The sequence below is a fragment of the Oscarella lobularis genome, chromosome 9, assembly GCF_947507565.1.
Source record: "Oscarella lobularis chromosome 9, ooOscLobu1.1, whole genome shotgun sequence".
Lineage (NCBI taxonomy): Eukaryota > Metazoa > Porifera > Homoscleromorpha > Homosclerophorida > Oscarellidae > Oscarella > Oscarella lobularis.
Window position 1 is genome coordinate 870,984 of NC_089183.1, and position 15,960 is coordinate 886,943.

The 15,960-nt window shown below is 46.7% G+C and overlaps 4 protein-coding genes and 2 long non-coding RNA genes across 7 annotated transcripts; 3 read left to right on the forward strand and 3 right to left on the reverse strand.

Annotated features, from left to right (window-relative positions):
• The first annotated feature begins 3,856 nt into the window (after positions 1–3,856).
• Positions 3,857–6,370, forward strand: LOC136191106 (uncharacterized). Its single transcript, XM_065979404.1, has 12 exons — positions 3,857–3,978; positions 4,030–4,161; positions 4,214–4,318; positions 4,386–4,526; positions 4,586–4,744; positions 5,111–5,184; positions 5,240–5,374; positions 5,432–5,615; positions 5,676–5,775; positions 5,825–5,925; positions 5,977–6,114; positions 6,168–6,370. The coding sequence occupies exons 1-12, from the start codon at positions 3,967–3,969 to the stop codon at positions 6,282–6,284; spliced, it is 1,398 nt and encodes a 465-aa protein (XP_065835476.1). The 5' UTR covers positions 3,857–3,966; the 3' UTR covers positions 6,285–6,370.
• A 65-nt stretch (positions 6,371–6,435) lies between these two features.
• On the forward strand, positions 6,436–8,074 carry LOC136191107 (uncharacterized). Of its 2 annotated transcripts, none has more exons than XM_065979405.1 (7): positions 6,436–6,562; positions 7,044–7,133; positions 7,187–7,282; positions 7,346–7,474; positions 7,526–7,657; positions 7,723–7,839; positions 7,897–8,074. In XM_065979405.1, exons 1-7 carry the CDS (start codon positions 6,437–6,439, stop codon positions 8,014–8,016), a joined length of 810 nt encoding a protein of 269 aa, XP_065835477.1. In that variant the 5' UTR covers position 6,436; the 3' UTR covers positions 8,017–8,074. The 2 variants fall into 2 exon arrangements, with proteins under 2 accessions (XP_065835477.1, XP_065835478.1); XM_065979406.1 differs by having other exon boundaries at positions 6,540–6,638.
• A 27-nt stretch (positions 8,075–8,101) lies between these two features.
• On the forward strand, positions 8,102–8,767 carry LOC136191108 (uncharacterized). Its single transcript, XR_010670741.1, has 2 exons — positions 8,102–8,208; positions 8,252–8,767. It is a non-coding gene; the product is annotated as an uncharacterized lncRNA (long non-coding RNA).
• LOC136191105 (steryl-sulfatase-like) lies at positions 8,387–10,527 on the reverse strand. Its single transcript, XM_065979403.1, has 10 exons — positions 10,405–10,527; positions 10,232–10,349; positions 9,979–10,174; positions 9,870–9,918; positions 9,516–9,819; positions 9,355–9,464; positions 9,213–9,280; positions 8,952–9,159; positions 8,769–8,903; positions 8,387–8,709 (listed from the first exon to the last, which is right to left on the reverse strand). The coding sequence occupies exons 1-10, from the start codon at positions 10,486–10,488 to the stop codon at positions 8,491–8,493; spliced, it is 1,491 nt and encodes a 496-aa protein (XP_065835475.1). The 5' UTR covers positions 10,489–10,527; the 3' UTR covers positions 8,387–8,490.
• Positions 10,528–10,645: 118 nt separating this feature from the next.
• On the reverse strand, positions 10,646–11,776 carry LOC136191070 (uncharacterized). The gene is made up of 2 exons (XR_010670728.1): positions 11,449–11,776; positions 10,646–11,232 (listed from the first exon to the last, which is right to left on the reverse strand). It is a non-coding gene; the product is annotated as an uncharacterized lncRNA (long non-coding RNA).
• A 290-nt stretch (positions 11,777–12,066) lies between these two features.
• LOC136191665 (N-acetylgalactosamine-6-sulfatase-like) lies at positions 12,067–14,189 on the reverse strand. The gene is made up of 10 exons (XM_065980054.1): positions 14,071–14,189; positions 13,907–14,024; positions 13,652–13,848; positions 13,551–13,598; positions 13,200–13,503; positions 13,035–13,144; positions 12,916–12,983; positions 12,650–12,857; positions 12,463–12,597; positions 12,067–12,409 (listed from the first exon to the last, which is right to left on the reverse strand). Exons 1-10 carry the CDS (start codon positions 14,152–14,154, stop codon positions 12,200–12,202), a joined length of 1,482 nt encoding a protein of 493 aa, XP_065836126.1. The 5' UTR covers positions 14,155–14,189; the 3' UTR covers positions 12,067–12,199.
• Between the last annotated feature and the right edge of the window lie 1,771 nt (positions 14,190–15,960).

The window sequence follows — 15,960 nt, forward strand, 5'->3', positions numbered from 1 at the left end:
CATCCAAAATACGTTGCCTTGCATCAAGATCAAATCTGTAGTGTCGCTGTCGTTGGTCCAGATCTGACCCTGGTGGCGACCACTTGACCTGTTACACAACAAAACATCACGTAAGCCGTTGTAGTCCGAAGGCGCGTTTTCCATCTTGCACTACACGGGGCAAAGAGACGGTGGTTTCGAGGACTGCAGGCAGTAAAGGATCTTGAAAGTGAGAGTAACGTAATGAAACGTCGTGAATAATGGATGGAAGCAATACTTAGAATCGTTCAGCTAATTGGGTCAATATGCGTTTAAAACAGCTACAGTATTTAGAAGAGCGTGAATATAAATTGCACTGAGTCTAGGATTGTATGACTCGGAGTCAGGGGCGCGTAGGCCAGGGAGAGGAAAAGAAAGCGAGATATCTGGGTGATGTCACCTAGAGCGAGTTATGGACTAGAAAGCAAAAGTCACATTTTTAAAAAAGTATTTGACCACTATTTTTAGCCGTTTCTGCTTCCTCGGAAGGGAGAAATGGATATGCATGCGCGCGTTAGGTTTAATGCGGTTGTCAGTTTTCAGTTTTCTCGCACTGGATCCGAAAGTCGAACAAAGAATCGTGTTCAAGGCTCAAGTAGGGAACAGGTAAACTCGAAGTTGCAGTGAAATAGCGTTTCTTCGACGTCGCGATGGTTGCGCGAGAAAGACACTGGCGCATTTCGCTTTCTTGTCGACGCGACGCTTTCGAAAATAGTCCGAAACCGTTTGCAGCATCTGGTTCTAGTCTACTACGCGTTGGTCCATTGTGTGTTCAGATCGAGGACCCTCGATCGTCTGGGCACGAAAAGTGAAACGGTCTTCATTGCGTCGTCCCTGTCTACGCTTACGCAGCGTTCGCTTTCATTTTAGTGGAAAAGACGGAGCATCTGCTTCTCGTAGTCAAAAGCCATTTTATTTTTAAGACATCGAAAAACCGAACCTCACAGCACACAGTCACATAGCTTACCATACTAATACGAAACATTGAGGATTTTATCTTCAAAATTGAAAAGAAACGCTACGCAGGCTTGTTTTTCTCCTTTTCATCTCTAGTACTCTTTATTGGTACTTGGTGCCAGCGAAGGAATAAGAGATCGATTTTCTGACGTCTCATCCTCTAGTGGGATGGGTCTCTTAATTTTGAACAACAACTTTTTCTTGAACTTTCGAGCCGCTTTCAGGAACGGTTTCGAGAGAAGAGTGAAAGTCACGGGATTGCTCAATGCAATAAATCCGTATGGTATCGTTTGCCCAATAAGCGAACTAGGTGAAGTAATAAGCAGAATAACGTACGCCGTCCAACCAAGAAGAGTGATGGCCGCTATGGCGATCAAACGGAGACCAACGCTTCCTGAGCTTGTTGATAGGGTTTGTGGCAAGGTGCTTGATGCTTTTAGCCGCAACAGCTTTATCAAAATTGAAACGTATGTTACTGCGGTTGCTAACACCAGACAGCACATGACTAAAAAGATGATTCCTCCGGCTTCATTTTCGGAAAGTCTGTACTGATTCCGTTTCGTAATAAACTCGTTTATGAATTCAGAAACAGTCCAACTTAGTGGAAGACAGTACATTGTGGTAATTGTAGAATTGACTGGTTTTTCGGGCGTGAGTGAATTATTGAGAACTTCTAGATGCCTGGCGTCGTACTCATAGAATGTTAGTATCACCATTGAGATGGCAGCTCCGACTACGACAATCCACTCTATGCAAAGAAGGACGAGTACACGCGCACGTGTGAATCGCTGTATGCAGCAGCATCTGCCAAACACCACCACTGCGTAATATAAAGCTATGGTAGCAGTTATCATGCCAGAAGCATAAACGCAGGCCGTCTCCAAAAATGCACAAATGACGCACAGTGATGTAATGACGGTTGCGTTTGTTGAAAGCCAGACAAAGCACAGCCATTTGCTGTACAAGAAAACGAAAACGGTAATTTGAATGCCGAGAAGAAAGTCTGCGGCAGCGAGATTAATGACGAGTATTGATGGGATGCTGTTTCGCTGCTCTCTTCTTTCTTTGCAGCGCCATATTATGACAATCGAGTTGCCAGCAACGATTAAAATGGAGAGAATAATCCAAAATACATCGCCTTGCATTAATGTGGCGTCTGGGGAGCTGCTACCGCTGGTCCAGACCTGCCTTTTGTGGTAACCACTTGATCCGTTACACAGCAAAACGTCGAAGATAACGTCGTTGTGTTTACTGCCATCGGTTGGGGGCGTCGACGCGTTTTCCATGTCTTTTACTACACGAGACTAAGAGACAGTGACAAGCACGCCTTTCGGCTGTCAGTGTAAGTAAATTTCAACGCGTTTTGGTTGCGGGATTGCCACAGACAGAACTTGAAAGGAACCGATAGACACGTCATTAACTTCCCGATTGAAAGTGGTCTCTCAACGTTTATGATTTCGAGTGCTCGCTGCTCGACCTCACAGATACGAAAGCACCAGTAAGCGTAAGGCACATCTTTAAAGAAGTATTTGACTCAGTTTCGCCTTCCTCGCGTCAAGCGAAACGGGTTTTAGAGGGTTTTGAACTTGGCGCGCAAATGAAGTTGCATGCGCGCGTTATAGGTTTAATGCAACTTCGTTTTCTCGCCAATCCGGCACTGGATCCGAAAGTCGAACGAAGAATCGTGTTCAAGGCTCAAGTAGGGAACAGGTAAACTCGAAGTTGCAGCGAAATAGCACTTCTTCAACGTCGCAATGGTTGCGCGACAAAAAACACTGGCGCATTTCGCTTTCTTGTCGACGTGACGCTTTCGAAAATAGTCCTAAACGTTGTTTTTCATCGCTTTCGAACTTGGTCCGGCTTCGAAGAAACCCGTAAGGACAGTTTTGGTCGAGACGCGGTCGACGAACGAAGTTCGTAGCCGCCACGCCCAGAGGGCGCATAGGCGAGTACGGCCAGGCACTTAGTCTTTGAATGCAAGCGCTATGCTATCTGCGTCGAGAAAGTCAGGCAAAAATAGATTCATCCTCTCCTAGTCGACTGGTGAGCATTATTATGCTCAGTCTATGCAAAGAATAAGCATCCCGACCTCCCACATTGACTACAAAGTCACGCCTAGCAAATTGTTTTCAAGGGACGCTTGGGATTCCAGATTGATCATGTACATGTGCATGCACATGTAGGCGTGCAAATTTTTGGATTGCCGTGTCACGTACAAAGGCAAGGCGCAGATGCCAGTGTAAATATTTGCGTCGGCGTACAAAGGTGTCGCACTGAGAGGCGAGTGGATCATTCGTATTTTGACGACGACGACGACGACGATGATGCTCCACATTCTAACGTTTCTTCTTGCGACGATCTGGGTGCACGAGGCGTCCGTCGTCCGGCACGAAGTCAAGTGCCGCGACGAAGGATCGTCGTGCCTTCGGCTGAATAGCACGGAGGAAGCCGGAAGGCTGACCGATTCCGATCTGGCGAAATTGTGCTGCGACGGCTTGCGCTGCGACGTCAGAGGCGGCGGCGGCGTTTCCTATGAGTGCGTCAAAAATGAGCCACCAAAGAAAGTCGAGTGCGGGCCCACCAGATCTCGGTGCCGGTGCTACGGCATTGAAGAGGATGGCTGCATCAGGTGCTGCAACGGTTTTACTGCCTGTTATGATTCTAGATATGGTCTTTGCAAATGAAGCTGATGATGATTTGAACCCTCTCTCTATGAAATTTGATGTGTGTTCGCTGCTACTGCTGAACTTCCTTTTATGTGCCGCGTGTCAGTTTTTTTGCGTTTTCTGGCTGTAATAAGAAACGCATCGCATTTCATTCTATTGCGTTTTGGAAATCTCATCACCACGTAACTGACTACATGCATAAAGAGTTTTGGCTGTAAGGCAATCTATAAATTTAAATCTACAGCTTACCAAAAATCGTCAAATATATCAAAGGCAGCATAACGACTTATTCTTTGCCGTAAAACGCACGTAAAGATAAACACAGATGACCGAAACGGTAACGGCAAACTGGGGCATAATTCCCAACTAAATGCAGCCTATTTTGTAGACGAAAAGCGAGGAAATAGCGGTATCGCACTCGCCGGCCGAAAAGGCGCCGGAATCGTCGGCCATAAACGACGACTCGAACACGGTGGAGAAGCGAAAGAAGCGGTTGGGAGACGACTACGTCACGATCGAGGTGATATAACGCCTTTCTCCGTTTTCCCTAGCGTGGACCGCTTTGCTTTCAGCTGTCTAACCCTCGAATACCGAGCTCAGCGGACCACACGACGACAATGGCTCTGGACATGTGCAAGAGAGTCGTACTCAAACCGTATCTGAGCTTTCTCAAAGTGGTAATAGTTCGAATGCAATTATTATCTTCTTTTCTCGATCTATGCTCTGTCCTTTTATGCTTACTAGCCCGGTTGGAGGTCCGTGTTCTCGTTGCCCTACCAGTCGAAATTGAAACGATTTGCTAATGTTGTCTATCCCGGTCTCGTCGTCGCCGTTCTCCTTCTCGGATACGTCATTCAGTTTGCCGCCTGCTACAGTCGCAGTCACGTCAGCCACTTCGACATATATAATGACGATTTTTATTTTATTTTGTTTTTTTTTCGTAGCCTGCTTATGAGTATGATGCGGAGGGGAGAGTGAGCTGCTATTCGCACAGCATCACGACCTATTTCATTCCTGATCTGCTTCATCTCGTCACCTACTTCTATTGCCTCTACTTCTTTCGTATCGTTCAAAATGAGCAACTGGAAACGCTGATGGAAACCGTAAGTCAGCAACAACAAGAATAATAATAAATAGAGATACAGCAAGTGTAGGTATTGAATCTAATGACATAGATATACGGCGAGCGAGTGACCCAGGGTACTGTCTAAAGCTAGGCAGCCACGCTTGTATAAAATTTTTCTTGGGTATTGCTTTCAGCATAGATATAATAATATATTATATCTATGCTTCCAGATCCTCTTCCCACACTTAAAAATTCTCGGCAGAACTCAGGATATACCATAGATATACAGTTGACCGTTGCATAGGTAGGTAGATAATACTATGTATGTATATAGCATTTGTGCAGTACACATACGTACATGTACTATACTTGGTACTACTCTGGCAGGTGTTTGTTTCTCTAGACGTTTCTTCAGTCGTCGTTCCTTCAGCAGAAGCGAGGTCACCCGTCTCAGAACAGGCTCACGAGCTCTATTAGGCACGGCCTCGACGTTGCACCTCTTTTAGTGCGTCTACTTTATTGTTCTCTTCAGATGGTTTCTGTGGGCGGGCATATGCTGGATTGTCGCTTCGCTCGTGGCGCAGACACTCGGAGTTGCCGGTCGGGCAGTCGAGCACAATCGAACCACCTCGGGCGACATCGAATTCACGTGGATGGGAATCAAAGAGTAGGAATTGCAGAGAAACGATGCAGTATTTCGACTTCCGATTTTTCTTTCTTTCAGTCAACCGACGCAGTGGGGCTTAGCGGCGTTGATGCTACTCGCCTTCGTCATGCTCGACATCGTCTACATCGCCGTCGTCGTCAACTACGTGACCCAGTGCAATTTGCTGATTTTTCTCATACACGGTCTCAACGATCGTCTGAAGGAGAAGACGAAGACGTACGATTTTCAAAAGGCAATCAAGGTGTGCGCGCGAATGTCTTCTATGAGAGGAGATGATTGCAACGTTTACATTTTTTTATAGGAGTATACTCAAACGGGGACGTTCGTTCGAGCGCTCAATTCGGAAATGGGAATTGCTGTATCGCTGCTCGAATTCAATTTTGGGACGCTAGCCATTTCAGGTACATTAGAGGTTTTACGTTAAATAATTATATCTAAACCGATTTCTAGCTTTCTTGTCGCTCGGAGACAATCCCAAAGGTCTCGTTCTCGCTTCGACGATCCTATCTATAGTGCTGTGGACTTTTCTGGCTCTGCTTCCCTTCTTTTACGTGCGTATGCATTGTTTCTGATTGCGTGCTGAATTGATGTTTTTTTTTCAGGCGGCGAGAGTGTCTAGCGCTTTTGAAACGATACGAAAAGTCGGCATTCGCATCAGAACGAGACCGTTCGGATATCAAGACGTCGATCAACAGGATCTCGATTCTTTTCTACTCTTCACTATGGCTTTTCGACCGAGAGTAAGGACCAACTGAGTAGATTGTCTTCTAATACAGATAATTTTTCCTTGTAGGCGAAAATTTTTCGTATTCCCGTGATGGCGCCGTACGTTTGGGGTTTCATAGTGATCACCTGTTTTATTGTCATCATTCTTGGCCAACACTCGGTGCTTCCTTCTGGCGTTTTTTAGTCAAGGAGGAGACTTTTTTTTTGGAGACATGGCATTTTGGGTTTAGTTTGAGATAACCACGGATTAAATATTCGATTACAGATTGAGCGTGGAGGGGCGTGACTATCACAAGCGAATCCGGGGACGCGAGACTCGGGCGAATTTCCACCAGAATGAGCGATTCGACCGACTCGGAACGAGCTTTCTTCAGTCAGTTCTACGCGGAAGACTCCATCACAGCCTTCGAGAAACTGAACGGCGAAGGCTACATCGGAAGCCAAGGAAAAGCGATGACCGAGGTAGAGTCGAATGAACCCCAAACGGCTAATTGCCGGCTTACGAATGCAAGACAAGCGAAGCAAAAGGTCGCATACGGTAAAACGGAGACACTTCACGCCTTGTATACATGAGAAAGATATGTGAGGCATGCATTTTAGATTACGACCAAATTAGACCAGTGATGTCATAGTGACATCACGATTTCCCGTACATACATGTAGTCATGCCCCCACAGCAGAGACCACAGCTCCCGAGCGTCGAGAACATTTTAGATCACTGCTTTTTCAAACCGTTCGGAAAGTGTCGCGCCCAGTTACCCGTTCTGACGTCGCCAGCGTCTCTGTTGTGCGCTAAATCACTTGATCTAAAATGTTCGTGATCTAGAATGGAAGCTGTGTATGCAGATTCCATTTTAGATCAGAGAACATTTTAGAACAGCGCCAAACTTTATGCCTGATGCCTGTGCGTTTCTCTGAATTACAACGTTGCTTGCATTCCTAGGAAATGGCTCCTCTACTTAGTCCAAAAGAAGGAGATAAAGTTCTCGATATCGGTTCAGGAACAGGTGGCATGGCTATCCATCTGGCAAAAGTAGAAAAAAAGAATTGATGCCCAGTCATCGGCGTGCATAAGACGAGCTTTAGGTCTACGGTGCCGACGTCCGTGGCCTCGACGTATCGGCCGACGCGATCAAAGTGGGTCGAAAGAGAGCAGCGTCGACGGACTTGGGAAAAGGAAGGGCGAGTCGTTATCGTTGTGTTCGTTCTCGATGCAGGTGATTGGATGTGTCTGTGTACATTTAGGTGACATTCGACGAAGGTGACGCCATGCAGACTGTCATTTCCGACGATACGTACGACTTCGTCGTTCTGCGTTCGTGTCTGATGCATATTCCCTTTGAGTCCAAGTATGCTTTATTGGAGAAGACCTTCGTGAGTCGTTCAATTCTACTCTCGTATGTGAGAAAGCCAGTGAAATTTTAGAAATGGTTGAAGCCTGGAGGTCGTTTGTTGCTCGACGACATGCACGCTATCGTACATCACTCTGACGTGGCGCTGCAGCGTCACATGAAAAATCGTCATTGGTACTTACTTCCACTTGAAAAAATTGTGCAAGTATAACGTTTCGTCGTAATTAACTTATATATTGCATCATGATTTTTTGATGGATCTGTTGGCAGTACTTGAAAGATGTTGGATACAAAGTTGTTTCGTTGAAAGACAGAGGTGACGAATACGTGGATTTCATTAGAAAAAAATTAGCTGAGTTCGAAGGAAAGAAAGAAGAACTTGCCAAAGTCAGATTAGGATAACCAGTTATAGGTTTCTTGTGCTCTTAACATTTTTGGAATTAGGATGAAATGCTGAAAGACATTCTCGACGAGACTCACACTCATAAGAGGTGGAAAATGAAGTGGGCCGAGAAGAAGGCTTTTGGAGAGCATTATGTCTTAGCACAAAAGCCAGTGATGTAGACTCTGAACGTCGGTCGGCGATAAGCTGTACTACGTCAAATAAATTTTTTGTTTCTCATCCGGGAAGTCTTCATTCTTCGATCGTCACGTGCTTCCTCTCGTCGACTTTTTGTTCGCGGTACAGGCTCAAGATTGGCGCTTCGCCCGCCCCGCATGCGTGCTGTCGTATGAGAAGAGTATGGCGTCTTAAAGGTGGGGGCTCTCTTTCCTCGCGGCCTCGCTTACCTGTTTCTAGAATCCGGTCTTGGGACGAGACCTAGCTAGCTGCGTCGGAGAACCAGAACCCGAACGCGCGGTGATAAGGTAACGGCAACGGTCTTCGCGGCCGACCGCCACTCCTACACGGCCGGAAAGGGGCCCCCGATGCGGATCTTACGGCCAAGATAGTCACAGGACGAACGTAACAGCGTCAGCACGGAGTTCATACGATCGAGAGACTAGCAGCAAAGTTGATACACGACCACCGGCAGTGAATTAGAGCTCGAAGCCTTCGTCATTTTTATAGACCTGGCAGCCCACTTTTTTGACACTTTGAATCACCGATTGACGCCACTCTTCCATCTGTCTAAGCATCAGACCTTTGATGTCTTGTATCTTTGCCGAAAGATCGTGCTGTTCGCCCTGATCGACCGTCAAGTCGTAGATATAGGACTCGGCGACCTTTCCCTTCTTGTATATGCTATTGATTTTGTACTAAATTTCAAATCGTTAGCATAGGTTGCCTGTATATATATACCCCCTCCCTTTCTCACCTTGTTGTCCACCCACGACACGTTGTACGTTCCGTTGAAATTGTTGGCGACGTTGTAGGCGAATCCAATAGGATGCGATCTTTCGTTCGTCTCTCCTTTGATGAGAGATAGAGCAGAAACTCCATCGACAGGCCTCTAGACAGACAATGTTTTAACCACGGCAAAACCGTTTCATTTGCTTACGTCGTCTGGCATTTTTATGTCGAGAACTTCCATTACTGTTGGAAGCAGGTCGCTTGACACTACGGGCGTTGTGACGACGCGATTCTTTGTAATCATCGCTGGCCATTCGATCATTCCCGGCACGCGAATGCCGCCCTCGGTCAAGTGCCTTTTACGGCCACTGAGACCGTTCGTCTTACCTGGAGTGTTCGATTCTGGACCGTTATCACTACGTGAAATTTGACGATATAGGCAGCGTTTGTCCCTGCGCGAGGCCTTTACCTGGCAAACCAAAGGAGGGTATTGTTTTTCAGTCCAAGTTCAGACAGAAGTGACCGAATGCGACCAATCTGCAATTAGTAGAAAAAAACGCTAGGTTTCTGGGGGGAAAGGTTTTTAAAGCCATGCATTATTATACCGATACCTGAGTATCCATGGCACTTATGGCACCGTAGTAGTCGACCTCGTTATCTGAGAATCCTTTCTCTTTGTAACGACTTGCATAAGGCTCCACAGCGATGTAACGGATATGAACTTAGAGCAACTGTTCTTGGAGCAGTTGCTTTGACAGATTTACCGCCTTACCGGTGTGCAGGGGAACGTAGGCGAGAAACGGTTTCTTTGCTGTGGCCATTTTGCGAAGGAACTGCTCCAGTTGATCGACTAGAAATTCCGAATCGTCTCCCTTTTCCGGCTCGGTTAGGTTTGCGATTCCCACTGAATTGTGTGTACTGGGGCCCCAATAATTTATGCAGGAAAATTTTTGCCCCGCATAGTGACCCGTTATGCATATGCTCTGATTGAAGCAACCGCAGTTGAGCGTCGCTGTCGGAGCGGATCTTTCCGTTGAAAGCCAGGTATCAAAACCGTTGTTTCCCGGATTTGAAACCTTGATAGACTCAGTTGAAAAAGAAACAAACTATAGGTTACGTCACATACTGGCCATTTCGGATTTCCACCCTTGAGTTTCTTGAAGTCTCCAAGATGCCTGCAAAATGATATAATTAGATTAAGCTTAAATCTCATGTTCAATGGAGAATGCACTTGCCATTTTCCGAAGAGAGCCGTTGTATATCCCTTTTGTTTCACCGCCTCAGCTACGGTAAATTCTGTAAGTGGCAACGGCATTTTTTCCTGCTTCACGAAATCTGCAGTATTGCTGCCCGTATTTGCCGTCCAAACGCAATATCGATTGTGATTTCGACCGGTTAGGACAGTTCCTCGTGTTGGGGAACAAACGGGTCCTGTGCAAAGTTGTGCCTACAGTCGCGTGAGCGATCGCGTGGGGGGCGGGATCTCACCGCCGCTGTAGTATCGTTGCATGAGCATTGTGTTGTCTCCTTTAGCCATTGCGTCGAGACAGGGCGTATCTGCTGTCCCATTATTATAACCCACGTCTCCCCAACCGTAGTCGTCGGCCTGATAAGAGATCTTAGACTATTCGAGTCATTTCTGGTGACGCTATGCAAGTTACCATGACGAAGATAAAATTGGGATTATTCACTTCATTTTCAGTGGTAACCTTTGCTGCTGCAAGAATAATCAAAGCTAAAAACATCACCAGGGGTTGCTAATGCTCAGCTTGGGTGCAGTATAGAGCGCGCTATGATTGGATTATCCTAACCTCATATCAAGTACCGACTCTATTAGAACCTTCAAGTCTTCGCCTGTCAAAGAAACAGGTGCAGTGGTCAAGTGTGTCTGTCACCCTGGTGTACACTCTCAACAAAGCTGGGAAGTTAATAAAAAAATTCCATTACAATAATTTATACAACGTAAATGCGTCATCCGAGTTCTTTGTACACCGCCTACTGTAAGCCGTAATAGGAAATATTGCACTCTTCGCAGCGTTCTTGAAACAAGGCGAGAACGTCGTGTTGTTCCATCTCCTCGAGCGCCCGAATCATCTCCCTGAGGTCGTCGATGTGAAGATGACGCACGAGCCACTCATCGAGCAGAAGGCGACTCGGCACGATCTTCTTCGCCGCGGCAATTACGACTATTTCATTGATCTTCTTCTTGCGGAAGGCGAGTTTCTCGGCAAAAACTTTCAAGTCGAAACTCGGCACAGACGAGATCTGGACAGATACGTGTGCCTTGAATTCTTCAGAGAAAAACTCGTTTGTTCTTGTGGCTGAGCGTGCCGCCGCCTTCTTCGTCTCTAGTGGCGTTGGTGCCGTTTCTGAGGACACACTGGCTTTCGCTTGTTCTAGTTCAACTGCGTGGCCCAACTGATTGATGTTGGTCGGTTTTTCTGAAGATGTCGAATTAGACGAAGAACAGCGCTGGGACTTGATGTGACCTGGCCGCACAGGGTAAGTGTAAAATATTTCTTCTGTATTTATAATCATATATATATATATATATATATATATATAAAGGTTGGCATACGTATAGTATGCCTTAGGTAATCTCCTCAAATATAAAGGTTAGCGTATTCCTTAGGTAATCTCCTCAACAAGTGCGTAAAATACAGAAGTCTCCTAGGAGACTATTTTGCATAGAGTGTATTATTTACCTCTTACAGTTTGACGAACTTGTAGGAGTAGGAGGCGTGTCACGGCTCTCGAGAAGTTGACACAGATCGCTGCCGCCTTCTATCTCCGTGTCTACGATTCTCCGAAACGTGCAGAAACTCGGACACGGTTTTTTCTTGAGAATTTGGAGGAGCTCGCGAGCCACTTTCTCTGCCGTGGCACGTTTGCACGGGCCTTCGAGTTCGTCGTACTGATCATGCGTCAGTAACTGGTTGGAAAAAAGACAATCCAGAAGACGGCCTCCTACGAGGTTGGCGAGAAGGGTCACGGCATCGGGCCAGACTCGTCGTACGATATCTTCCCACTTGGGATCGGCCATAAGGGAGCTGCGCATGCGATGGGGCGTGCTCAGCATATTTTCTCGAAACAAAGGAAGCCCCCCTTCGAATGCTCTCCTCGGCGTGATGCGGGCGGCGCACAAGGTTCTGGGGTTTTCATGCGCGGCTTCGTGCTTAGGATGGGTGTTCTAGGTCTAAGACGAGAGCTGTAGATGCGTCGGAGGATCGGAACGCGAGGTAGACTACTAAGAGAACGGTAACGGTCGCCGCCGCCGACGCTCAATTTAGTGTGCGGGAAACGGGCCCCCGATTTGAATAGGAATAGGAATCAATAGTAGGCCTGGACAGTAAGCGCGAACCAACGTGCTGCGTCACAGTGCAGAAGGATCGATACGGCAGCGAAGTCTACACATACAAATACACGTCCAACGCTCCGTGGTCACTGGTGTCTTGCTCAGTTATCGTCGTTTTTATAGACCTGGCAGCCGACTTTTTTGACACTTTGAATCACCGATTGACGCCACTCCTCCATCTGTCTGAGCATTAGACCTTTGATGTCTTGTATCTTTGCCGAAAGATCGTGCTGTTCGCCCTGATCGACTGTCAAATCGTAGATATAGGACTCGGCGACCTTTCCCTTCTTGTATATGCTATTGATTTTGTACTAAATTTCAAATCGTTAGCATAGGTTGCCTGTATGCCCCCTCCCTTTCTCACCCTGTTGTCCACCCACGACACGTTATATGTTCCGTTGAAATTGTTCGCGACGTTGTAGGCGAATCCAATAGGACGAGATCTTTCGTTCGTCTCTCCTTTGATGAGAGATAGAGCAGAAACTCCATCGACAGGCCTCTAGACAGACAATGTTTTAATTAACCACGGCGAAACCGTTTCATTCTCTTACGTCGTCTGGCATTTTTAGATCCAGTAGTTCCATTACTGTTGGAAGCAAGTCGCTCGACACTACGGGCGTTGTGACGACGCGATTTTTCTTGATCATCGCTGGCCATTCGATCATTCCCGGCACGCGAATGCCACCTTCGGTCAAATGCGCTTTACGGCCACTGAGACCGTTCGTTGTGCCGGGAGTACCGGCTGCAGGACCGTTATCACTACGTGAAATTTGACCGTGTAGAGGATTAGAGCAGCTTTAGTCCCTGAGACCTTTACCTGGCAAACCAAAGGAGAGTATTGTTTTTGAGCTCAAGTTCAGACAGAAGTGACCGAATCCGACCGATCTGGAATTACAAACGTCTCTTGCTAAATTTTTGTAGTGCGCATTTCTGTACCTGAGTATCCATGGCAGTTATTGCGCCGTAGTAGTCAACTTCGTCATCTGAGAAACCTTTCTTTTTGTAATGACTTGCATAAGGCTCCACAGCGATGTAACGAATGTGAACTTGGAAGAGAAAGAGCAATGTTTTTGGAACAGCTGCTTTAACAGGTTTGCGTACCAGTGTGCAGGGGAACGTAGGCGAAGAACGGTTTCTTTGCCGTGGCCATTTTGCGGAGGAACTGCTCCAGTTGATCGACGAGAAATTCCGAATCGTCTCCCTTTTCCGGCTCAGTTAGGTTTGCGATTCCCACTGAATTGTGTGTACTGGGACCCCAATAATTTATGCAGGCAAAGCTTTGCCCCGCATAGTGACCAGTTAAGCACATGCTCTGATTGAAACAGCCGCAGTTGAGCGTTGCTGTCGGAGCGGATCTTTCCGTTGAAAGCCAGGTATCGAATCCGTTGTTTCCCGGGTTAGAAACCTTGATAAGGCAGTCGAAGAATGAGGCGCTTTTGCTTCGTCACATACCGGCCATTTAGGATTTCCGCCCTCGAGTTTCTTAAAGTCTCCGAGATGCCTGTAAAAATGATAACATAATGACATTTGGCTTATAACTGAATAGTCGCTTTCCATTTTCCGAAGAGAGCCGTTGTGTACCCTTTTTGTTTGACTGCCTCAGCTACGGTGAATTCTGTAAGTGGCAGAGGCATCTTTTCCCTCCTCACGAAATCTGCCGTGTTGCCGCCCGTGTTTGCCGTCCAAACACAGTAGCGATTGTGATTTCGACCGGTTAGGACAGTTCCTCGTGTTGGGGAACAAACGGGTCCTGTACGGTGCAAAGTTGCCTTTAGCTGAGAGATCGCGTGGGGGGCGGGGACTCTCACCCCCACTGTAGTATCGTTGCATGAGCATTGTGTTGTCTCCTTTAGCCATTGCGTCAAGACTGGGCGTATCTGCTGTTCCGTTGTTATAGCCCACGTCTCCCCAACCGTAGTCATCAGCCTGATAAGTGATGGTAGATCACTTCTGGTGATGCTATACAAGTTACCATGACAAAGATGAAGTTTGGCATATCCACTTCATTCTCAGTGGTAATCTTTGCTGCTGCAAGAATAATCAAAGCTAGAAACATCGTTAATCAGTCTGAGTAATAAGACAGGCAGTGTAAAGCACGCTAAATTGAAATACCTTAGCCAACTTAGCCAACTTGCTGTTTTCTTAGTAACCACTTAGGTTTCAGTGGCTATTAGGGTTGCAATTGGGCAATGTCGTTATGTAGTTATACGAATACTATTTATTCACAAGTACTTAAGTAATTGCTACACCGTTTTCTCATAGGTACAATTAACCGTAATACACTGTCAGTCACATCTGATCAACGTCTAATTTGTTAGCTTCTTGTTTACGCATCACCGTGATTTAGAACGGCAACTGCGCACAACCGATAATGCGTTCAGCAACGCGTCTGTTTGCTGTAGATCGGTGCAGAATTTGGCGAGTTGGGTTAGGTCTCGACACAGGCTCTGAACACTCTGAGAGTCGCGCATATTTAGGTAGTATATTTCCTTGCCCAGATGATTGCTCCTTACGCCACATTCTTGCAGGGCCTCGTGGAATGTGTGTAGGTGGCTCAGCAGCTTGTCAAACGTGCTTGACATGTCTTTCATTGAGCCAATCGCCTTTGTAAGGGTGCTGGCCTCAACGGCCGTGCCAACCGTGGCGCCTATTCCGGCTGCTCCACTGGCTGCGGCCGTAAGAGAGAGCCCTATGATTGCACCGACTCCAAACGTCAGCAAACCTGCAACAACGGAAGTTGCAACGGCTCCTGCTAATCCAACTGACGCTGCGGCGCCTCCTATTCCTCTCACGTATTTCCTCTTTTGTACTGTCTTTATTATTGCTGCTTCGCATTCTCTCATCGCGTCAGAGCACATCTCTTGAACAGATTCGATCTCTGTTTGTGTTTTGCTGTGTAGTGTCCTGGTATCGTCACAGCGAGCGGTCAGTAGAGTTAGAAAATCCTGAAGGCTAGCTTGTTTTCCGCTTTTGAGATCTCGTTTAATCAGTTCGATCTGACGCAAAGAGCAGGCCTTAGCCAGAGCTTGAAGAGCCATCAAGAATTGCTCCAAGTTAGACAAAACGTTTTGTGTGGCAAAGACCATGTCGTGATTTTGGGAAATCAATTTTGGAACTTGGCACAGAATATTTTCCCACTCTTCATCCCATTTGTCAAAAATCTTTTTTATTTCAGGCACTGCTGATATTGAAGTCGATAGGACGACTTCCGCAATTTTCGTCACTGCCATTTTCTTTTTGGATGTCAGTCTATAAAGTAATTTCACTCGTTAGTCAAAGCAAACCAAACAACGTCAATGGCCAACTAAGAACCCCTCCCCGTCGTACGTGCCAGACTATTTACTAAACTCTTATATACTGACTTTGATAACTTGAATGGAGCCGAGACGACACTGCGCTGCGCCTGGTAGTATATTCTACACTGAGCGGCTCTGGGGTTATATGTACTACTATCTGCCACGCCTATGCCACTAAGCTATTCCATATATGTACAAAATAAACAAATCACTAATTGCCACTTAACCTCCAACGCTCCCTGTCCTTCTTTGGGCACAAGTTCTCTGGGCATGGGGTCGAAATTCGAAGCGATCCCAAAAATACATAGCGGGCGATAGATTGCGTCATTCCTTTGTGTTTCGCTAAATATATCTTCAAGGTCAGTTGCGCAGTAATGCAAAAACGGTAGCCGAGCTCCCGTGTGTCTCCTCTGTCTCCCTGTCCTCCTGCTATTTCGGCGGCGAAAAAACAGGCCACCCGTCGCTCGCGAAGCGCCATACCAGAGAAGCGTCGTCGATTTCATTCGAAAACTTAGACGTTATCGATCGCACGCCTGTATTGTTCCACGTAGCCCTAGTGACGGAGA

What these genes read in the sequence shown, in the direction of transcription:
- LOC136191106 (XM_065979404.1), top strand. An exon ending in CCTGCTACAGTCGCAGTCAC is followed by an intron (nt 4,527 to 4,585) that starts GTCAGCCACTTC and finishes TTTTTTTCGTAG; the next exon opens with CCTGCTTATGAGTATGATGC. An exon ending in ATTTTCAAAAGGCAATCAAG is followed by an intron (nt 5,616 to 5,675) that starts GTGTGCGCGCGA and finishes ATTTTTTTATAG; the next exon opens with GAGTATACTCAAACGGGGAC.
- LOC136191107 (XM_065979405.1), top strand. Translation starts at nt 6,437, where the DNA reads ATGAGCGATTCGACCGACTCGGAACGAGCTTTCTTCAGTCAGTTCTAC. An exon ending in CGGACTTGGGAAAAGGAAGG is followed by an intron (nt 7,283 to 7,345) that starts GCGAGTCGTTAT and finishes GTGTACATTTAG; the next exon opens with GTGACATTCGACGAAGGTGA. An exon ending in AGAAAGAAGAACTTGCCAAA is followed by an intron (nt 7,840 to 7,896) that starts GTCAGATTAGGA and finishes TTTTGGAATTAG; the next exon opens with GATGAAATGCTGAAAGACAT.
- LOC136191105 (XM_065979403.1), bottom strand. Translation starts at nt 10,488, where the DNA reads ATGTTTTTAGCTTTGATTATTCTTGCAGCAGCAAAGGTTACCACTGAA. An exon ending in CTACGTTCCCCTGCACACCG is followed by an intron (nt 9,465 to 9,515) that starts GTAAGGCGGTAA and finishes AGTTGCTCTAAG; the next exon opens with TTCATATCCGTTACATCGCT. An exon ending in TGTCGTGGGTGGACAACAAG is followed by an intron (nt 8,710 to 8,768) that starts GTGAGAAAGGGA and finishes TTTGAAATTTAG; the next exon opens with TACAAAATCAATAGCATATA.
- LOC136191665 (XM_065980054.1), bottom strand. Translation starts at nt 14,154, where the DNA reads ATGTTTCTAGCTTTGATTATTCTTGCAGCAGCAAAGATTACCACTGAG. An exon ending in CTACGTTCCCCTGCACACTG is followed by an intron (nt 13,145 to 13,199) that starts GTACGCAAACCT and finishes TTCTCTTCCAAG; the next exon opens with TTCACATTCGTTACATCGCT. An exon ending in TGTCGTGGGTGGACAACAGG is followed by an intron (nt 12,410 to 12,462) that starts GTGAGAAAGGGA and finishes TTTGAAATTTAG; the next exon opens with TACAAAATCAATAGCATATA.